General features: G+C 43.6%; 1 protein-coding gene across 1 annotated transcript; it reads left to right on the top strand.

The window, feature by feature from the left end:
* Positions 1-100: 100 nt before the first annotated feature.
* Positions 101-6256, top strand: CCDC173 (coiled-coil domain containing 173; the record flags this gene model as incomplete). Its single annotated transcript, XM_010136207.1, has 10 exons — positions 101-173; positions 945-1171; positions 1427-1600; positions 1695-1759; positions 1823-1888; positions 2814-2970; positions 3941-4080; positions 4894-5086; positions 5403-5567; positions 6050-6256. Coding segments are annotated over exons 1-10 (1467 nt in total), but the record flags the coding sequence as incomplete, so codon positions are not given.
* Between the last annotated feature and the right edge of the window lie 2459 nt (positions 6257-8715).

Below are 8715 nucleotides of genomic sequence, written 5' to 3'. Positions count from 1 at the left end.
AGAACGAACGCGAAACCAGTGGCGGTACAGCGTCAAACCCCAGCTGAAGAACAGGGAAATCCCCGGGTGCCTGGCCGTTCCCTCTCTGCAGGGAGCAGCCATGTCGGTGGGCGTTTACTTTGGGCAAGGCTACCTTCCCTTCGAGCAGAGGGAGGTCGGGTCTGGTCCCCACCGTAAGCCAAGGAGATCAGCATCCTTTAAAATCAGTATCGCTATGAGAGAGAGCCTCCTCAGGATTTAGACACAGCATGCCAGTCTGGTGCAAAGCAGACGAACAGGAATTCCCAACAGGATGCCACTCCGCAGAGGGATGTTTCCTTCAAAAATAACTGGTGACAATTTGAAGAGCATTTCACAAAACCCAGCGATCACCTAGAAAAGCTGTACGTAGCGTGCACGTTTGTGTAAGCCTAATACAACACAGACCTGCTGGTCTTTCTGACAAATAAGAAACTGTTGTGCAATGGATCTATTTTAGGAAGTACAACGAGCGCGCAGGACAGGGGTGGTAAGGCCCAGCCTGCACCCAAACCGCTGCCTCATCCAGCTGGCAGAATGGCTTTACCAGCACTCTCCCCTTCCCTTTGGGACTGCTCCCTGGTCCCCGTTGTTCGCAGCAGCATGTCCAATCATCTCCTCTGCCTGGAGAGTGCTAGTTACCACAAGCCAAACCTGTACATACATACAAACAATCACACAGTTTGCGACATACACACGGTTCAGTCAGTCAGCGCCACAGCCCAGGTACACGCACTGGCCATAGTTAAGACTCCAGATACAGCTACCCTGTCCTAGCTCTGGGGTACGGGCATGGGGGAGCAATGAACAATAAGGGTAACTCAGTACGGTTACTATGCAAGAACTCAACTCCTGACACAGGCTTGAATATAGATAGGACTTTCTGATACCAAGTAACTTCAGCATCTTTTCTTCCATCTGCACAGCACGACATAATTTGGAAGAAAGTATTATTCTAGATGGATATTTTCTTCCAAGGGAAGTAGATCTTCATCAGGTAATTGTATTGCCAAAAGCAGAATGGGAAAGGATTCAGGACAGCCTTGGTGGTGCAACTAGAGAAGCAACACGCATCCTCACTGAGAAGAAAGAAAGGGAAGAAATGCACTTACGCTCCAAAGCTGCTGTAAAAGACTGGCCCAATACCATAATGGTAAGTACGAGACACATTTGTAAACACGGGGATTCATTTTCATATGTGCAAAACCAATCATAGTAACATTTCTAGCTGTACTCCCTGTGTTTAGCATTTGCTTTTAAATAAGCTCCATTTAAATAAATTTAATAACTAACATTTAATTTTTTTTAAATTAAAGCTAAAATTAAAAATACCCAAACATTCAGAATGGTTTATATGTTTTTAATCCATGGGCTTTAAATGTGATTTCTCATTTTATCTGCACTGTAGAACCTGGCACAACAGAAACTTAAAGCCAAAAAATTACGTGAAGAAAGAGAAGAGGAAGAAAGAAAGTTACTTGATTTGGAAGAAGAAAGGTTCCAAGCAGCGAAACGGAAGGAGGCCATTGATCGTGCAAAAACCTACCTGTACTATCAGAATGAAAGAGTGAAAGGGTTACATGTTTGTTGACAACTTATAATTTTTAAATTCAAATTGGACTGAATATCTTTAGATACTTCTGAACATGCAAATTACTTTAAATGTTCTCTTGCAGAGTGCACTTCTACTTGCTGAAGTCCTCAAAGAAAGAGATGCCCAAGTTGAATTTAAAAAGTTAAAGTCAGATGTTAACAAAAAAAAAGATGAAGAAAAGGAATATGAGCGTAAAGAACCTATTCTCAGAGAGCAAGAAAAGGCACATCAGCGTTACAAGAATCAACAGGCACTACGCAGAGATCAGCTGGAACAGTGAGTAATGATTAATCAACAGTAACCCTAATTCATTGTTTACTTAAACTCTCTTCTCACAAAGACATTCTGTAAGGTTTTTACAGAAACTTACTAGTAATTTGATTCACAAATGTGACACAAATCCAGAGTGACACAAAAGACCTTGCGCAAAACAGAAAAGCTGTGATACGCAGTGTGTTTTAGTTGCCAACAGCCTGCACTTAAAATCACCTCTGCAGGTATCAATAGGTTTTAGTCAAATCACTATTCAGAGTTGTTACTGCAAGTGTGTTTTAATACAGTTTTTGTTCCAGAAAAATAAAGGGTTAAACCAGGTTTTCCATTTGGCCATAACAAGATCCGAGAGAATGCATCAAGAAAACACATCACTGCCACCTCCATTCTTTCTCTCAGCTCTTCCATAAACCTTAAGGAGCGTCTCCAGTGGTATTTATAGTACTGGCCCTGGTGGCTGATAGAAGGAATCAAATTCCCTGAGGAGAGGAAGGGTTCGAAGTCTGGTCTCACATACTCCAGGTCCAACACACAAATCTTTGCAGAGCTTAGTACAGAACATTGCCAGCTTATGGCCTGTGTGCCCAGAAGGAGAAGCATAGATACAGCGGGACTTTCTGGGAAAATCTTGTTCACTGAGGGTGTTGCAGAGATAGGCCAGTATATTATGAATGCAATGGTACTAATGAATTACCCAGGGAAAACTTGTTACCACTAGCTTGCAAACTGTGAGCATACCATGTAACACATTTCTGGTCAGGGGACTGAGAACTACCATTATAAACAGTGATGCCATTTTTCACCGCTGATACTCCACCCACTTTTAATTCAAAGCAGCACATTCTTCAGTGCAAGGTACTGCAGAATCCGTATCTGTTCATGACTTTGTGCAGTGCCTAGCCTGTTTATTCAGCTTTTTCCAATTCAGGATAAAGGAGCACAAGCATCAGGCAGACTTGGCCAAGCTAGAAGACAAAAGAGAAGGAGAAAAAATACAGAAATTGAACCAATTGTACCAACTCGAAATTCAGAGAAAAAAGGAAAAGGAACAGGAGGGAAAAGCTGAACGCCGGAGGCTGTATCATGTAAGTAAGAGGAAAGCAGAGTTTAAAATCTCGTTCACCTTGGCTGCCTGGAGTGAAACAGCAGCATTCGTAGATCTAGGTGGGCCTGCTAGCGTCAGGCGGTTTGCTGGCAGCTTCAGCAGCATGGGATCACAGGCCTGCCTTGGCAGCTGCAGGCCATGTCTCTCCTCTGGCCTTCTGAGAAAGGCCTCTTGGAGGCAGTTCCCTTCTCTTGTCTGAAGTGACATTAGCACCTGATGCTTTGACTGGTCTATGATTAAAAAGTCTGCTGCGCGTAGACATCAAGGAATATTGTCATTGACTGCATTGATTTTCCAACTGGATTTAAATTCCACATACTCGCTGTTTTAAGCCCATTCTTCTTTGTCAGAAAGAAGGAATAGTCAGAGACTGAACATAACAAGTCTTTTTAACTTGAGTTTCCCTTTATGATTGGAGATGTTTGGAAATTTAGTCAAGACCTGCTGCCTTCTCTTTTCATCTTTAAAGGTATCTATCTTGCTAAACACAAACTAGGAATGCCTCAGAACAGTTCTGGCCAGCATGCAAGGACAGTTGTTTTTTCACATGAAAGTACAGAAAACTTCTCTTCAGCTATGATTTGGATTAAGCTCTTAGACTGAGATAGTTTTGGATGAGGTGGTCCAGGAGCTGGTGGGCGTTGCACAGTCCCATTTCTCTCAATGTCCCCCTCTCCCATGAGTGCGATTGGGAGCAAGGGATAACACTCACTGCATTGAATAGCAATTTGCTTGATGCTCAGTTCCGCTTCTTCCTCATACCTACTACCTTCCCTTCACGGATGTTTGAGCAGGGAGGTGGAAGTAAGTGGAAGTACTGAGAATCCCTTTCCTATCCTCTCTCTTTGAAAGAAACACAAAGAGATTGAATAGGGAGTGATTTTTTTAAAGTTGCTACCCCAGTCCAGATTATCTAAACTTCATCCATCAGAACTGTTTTTCCCTTGCAGGAGCACCTAACTAACCAGAAAATACTCAAAGCACTAGAGGAACAAAAACTAATGGAAGAGAATGATCGAATAAGAGCTCATTTTAAAGCAAAGGAAACTATTGCCAAGCTGATAAAAAAGAAAGAGGCTGAAATGCGCAGGTAGGTACAAAGCTAAATTGTAAATAAACTAAAAATTACACTGTAGTAATTTTCAATTTTTTCAGACTGATTATGTAACACAAACCACATCTATTCTAAAAATTAAATTCTACTGATAATGAGAACAGAGAATTCAGGAGAAAAAGGAAATTCTATCTCATGTTCCTTAGTAATTGGTGGAGGAGGAGCGATTTCTTCACCCTTCAAAGTACAAAGACTTACGAAAGTGCAAAGCTCTACACCAGTGTGTTGGCAACAGTGATTTTTCCATATGGCCTACCAAGTCTCCACTTCCTCAATCAAAGACAATTAAAATCCTTGACGAAAGTATTTTTGGGCATAGACTATATTTCCCTGAGTCACATCAAGAAAAATAATTTGACTTCTTAACTAGGCACCTATATTAATTCATTAGGTTATTATTAAAGGAGGATGGTTTATCAATTTAACATCGAGGGTACAGCATGATGATGCCATTATGCCAATCTAAGAGTTTCCTCCTCTTCCTGCTTCTGGCCAATACTTCCAACTTTCTCCCTTGATGGCAAGATGCTAGGCAGAGCCCTCACCAAGTGTTCCAGCTCATTACTGCAAGAGGAGGGTAGCATTACAGGAATACAGGGAACAGATAATTAAAAAACAAAACAAAACAGGAGGAACACATGGAGATCACAGAGCTGGGTGCATGGGCCTACCTGTGTGGCAAGAGGAGAGAAGACTAGAAGCAGGATTGCGGAGTTTGGTAGCAGTAATGTTTCAGGTAGACCCAGGTGTGTAACCTGGTATGTAATGGTAGCTCATGTGTTTCTGCAGATTAACGCAGGAACAACAAGACAAAATTGTTAGCCAATTAGCTGTACAAAGAAACGAGGTGTTAAAAAGGGAAGATGATCGTCTTGCTAGAGACATTGCAAAAAAAGAAGCTGAAGCAGAAAAAAAACGCAAAGAGAATGAAGCAAAAAAAAAGGCTGCCATTGCATCTATTGCTGAACACAGAGCCTCTGTGGTAAGAAACTTCGCCTGTTCTTAGTCCGGTTTAACTGGGGAGCCTGGCCCAGATCACGGCCGGTAGCTCTGGTGCCATGCATCAGTATGCTTCATCAGGTTCACAGACACCTTTCCTGGGGTCCTCTCTTCCTCTCCCAGTTCCATGTTGGGTACACATCTGCCAGGGCTGCTGAAAACGCTAGGCTTGGACACTGACCAGCCTCAATGATTGTGCTTATCAGAGACAGGGCTGCTTCTGCTCAAAGATACAACATGCAGCTTAGCAGTCTAGCTCCTTGGTTAGCTTTTTTTTTTGTATATTTTGTAAAATACAGATGAAGATGAAAGTGGAAAAGGAGAGAGAGGAAAAAGCAGAGGGTGAAAAAGAACGTCACGCATTAATGGAAGAGAACCGCATCTACCTGGAAATGGAAAAAGCCAAGAAACAAAGACAACGTGATGCAAACATGGAAGTACAGAAAATTCAGATTCAGCAAATGGTAAATAGAAGAGCTGTAGCCTCTCAGACCCTTAAGAAAGAAATACACATCTAAACCAACAGCACTAGCTCCTGCCTGAGAGGAAGAGAAGCTTGCTGTGTTGTGTTTGGTTTTTTTTTTTTTAAAACATGTATGCTCCACATATGCTGGCATTGGGGACCAGCCTCCTCTCAGAGCAGTGGTGCAATTCAAGGCTGGTTTGCAGTGACAGATCATATCCTGTCCCATGCCATTACGTGCTACTGCTGCCCTCCTGTATCTTCTGGGCAGGTCACCAAGAGCAGCAGCTAATGCTGATGTTCACTCAGCTATTCAATGTACCGTTTTTGTGGGGACTATACAGGGCAGAGAGTGGGGAGGGACAATATTTGACAACTATCAACTAACATCACCACAGATCTCCTGTAAGCTTTTAGCCTTTCCAAATTTTAAGGGATGGTTATGTTGTGAAAGAAATACTAAGCTTCCCTTTTCCTCACCAGGCTGAAAAGCAGGCAAAAAGACAGCAGGAAAAGCAAGCAAGCTTGGACTATGATGCTCAGAAAGAGGATATTGCACTTTGCAAGGAGCGTGAATTTCAGAGCTATGCAAAGCAAATAATTGAATCAGAGTCCAAGACCACACATCATCTTTATCCTCTTCTCAAAGCATCCAAAGTTGGAAGAGCCAAAGTTGGACATGAGCCAGAGGTAGAGAAGAAATAAATACTAGTTTTCAAGCACAGGATGGTGCTGGGACCCAGTTAATCTTGTTGTAGCTGTGCTACTCCTCAAGAAGTTAAAAACATGAAATAATGAAATAACATTGAGACTATCCAGCAAGAATAAGTTGTTTTCATGTAATTAAAAAAGTATCTTTTTGAACCTTACAGACAGAGTTAAACTATATGTTATCTACATCAATTATATTCTATGAAACTGGAAATCCATTTAGGAAAAAAAAAAAAGATTGCTGGAGAACTGGTTATATTCTCAAAAACCCCCAGTTTGTACTTCATGGAAGTTAGTTTATTAAACTTGAGCCAGCAATGCATGATATATAATTGGCCATCATCGTAACCCCTTCCATCTAAGAGCTCATTGGTGTATTTTTACTATTAATCGTTCTAAAAATTCACTGTCCTGGGTTTTTCAGGCCTAGGATGTGAATTCCCATGCAAAAGGTCACCCTTTTCACTAGCTTACTTCCAGTTAATTATTCCCCATAACAGAAAAAAATCAAAACAAACAACTTTACAGAATCTACAGGGGAAGAAAAAAAATAACCTAATGCATGTGAAAGTTAGAATAGTTATGGCACTGTAGGTTTTATAGCACTCTGCAACTACTCTGCAAAACAAATGTCAGGCTATAAATCAGTTATATGAAAACATGACTGGGATTTCATCACAGCCTTTAAGAGTCACCTAGGAGGCAATATAGTTCCAATGTAGCTGTAAATAGCTACTACAAAAAGAGCACAGCAACAAGAGTCAACATAATTGGACTGTTCTTTCAAAAAGCCTAACAATGATTCAATCTGCGGTAAATAGATCCAGATCTAAAATTGTTTCTCAGATTCCTCAGCTGATTTATTCTCCCAAGTCACACACACATCTCACTCCTTAAGCTTAGTTTCTTTGCTGAAATTTTACCATCGTGTTCCCACCTTGGACAGAGTCAGGGTTTCCTATAAGGACTTCCTTCCTCCACCAGTAACCTGGTGTCTAAACAGAGTATCCCCCCATTCTGGGGTTCACTGGAAACAAAGTCCAAGAAACCTGAAGCTTTGCTTTGTTGCATGCAGCCTTCAGTTCCAGCCCCCAAGAGGTCCATCTCTGCTGGCCAAACTGAAAAATTACACAAGTTCTAAAAAAAGAATAGGAGTTTTATACAAAGGATGTTTACCAATATTTTAGTTTGGAAAATGTGTCTTTTGTGTGCCTCCAAGTTTTTGAGACTGGCTTCCCATAGCAAATGGCTGTGAAGAAAGCACAGGAGTTTGTGAGGCTACCCTGGAGGAAAGGTCTCTCCTACAAGTTGAGGACCAGGCAGAGCTGTTTTTACTGCCCCTACAGTGTAAAACAGCTGGATGTAAGATGGATGTAGCCTCCAGGACTCCCGTTCTTGGCAGGCCCTGGCTGTCCCGTGCCTGGGTCTGTGATGTCCGGAGGTAGAGCAGCGACTCTTTCACGGGCACCCCCTTGTCATGGGGAAAGAGCTTGCGTGCCCTTGTGGGGTTGAGAGCTGTGCTGGTGGTGGCATGTGCCTCCGGTGCCAGACGGGTCTCAACTGAAGGGTCAGACAAAGTGTATCCACGGGCAGGATGAGCTCACTAGCCTTTGGACAGCCATCCTAGGAGAAGGACATCTCTGACTCCAAACCCGGGCAGATGGAGCTCGTTTAGCCTTGTAAGGCATCCATCATCTAAGAGAAGGATACTCTAACCAAACCTACGACCTGAGGACTTTGCTGTCACTGTCCAAGCTCACTAGGCCCTGGCAGATGAACCTCAGGTGTAAAGGGTGGGGCCAGTTCTGCGCACACTGCGCCTCACCTAAAAAATCCACCGCACAGGCCCGAAGGGTGCGCTCATCGCTTGCAGTGAGCGTGGGAAACACACTTCTTGAGCGTGGGAAAAACCCTTCTCAGATCTTCGTTCGCGAAGCCAAGCCACGATGATGACGATGGATGTACTCCTTCCCAAGAGCAGCGGTCACCTCTTCGAGGAGCCTCTTTCAGGCAGTGCCAGGGGGAAAATTTTTGAAGGAGGGGAAGGACCGACCTACCTCATCTAGCTCCCAGGGCTGCCAAGGCCTTTCTCCAGGAAAGCAGAGCCCAGGGGCCAACTTTAAAAGTCAGCTAATGGAGAAAGGTGAATTTACAACAACCCCAGCTACAGGCAGGCCTTGCAAGATGAAGGTTATGTGTGGGAGGCAGCAGCCCACGGAGCCAGGCTGAGCCAAAACGCCACACCACCGGCTGCACAGAGCAGGAGCAGAGGCGAACCGGCGGGATCAATGGCTCCGAGGTGGGAGCAGAAACAGCAAGGCAGAGGAGGGCATCACAGCTTCCTACCGCGTATGGGCTCGCTACAGGGAAGCGGGTATTTCACGAACTGGTAAAGGAGGCGGCTCCCGCACTCGTGCGGCTGGGCCGAGCCGCGGCCT

The sequence above is a fragment of the Buceros rhinoceros genome, unplaced genomic scaffold (assembly GCF_000710305.1).
Source record: "Buceros rhinoceros silvestris isolate BGI_N320 unplaced genomic scaffold, ASM71030v1 scaffold45255, whole genome shotgun sequence".
In the NCBI taxonomy this organism is placed as follows: Eukaryota; Metazoa; Chordata; class Aves; order Bucerotiformes; family Bucerotidae; genus Buceros; species Buceros rhinoceros.
This window is presented reverse-complemented; position numbering and strand designations above follow the sequence as displayed.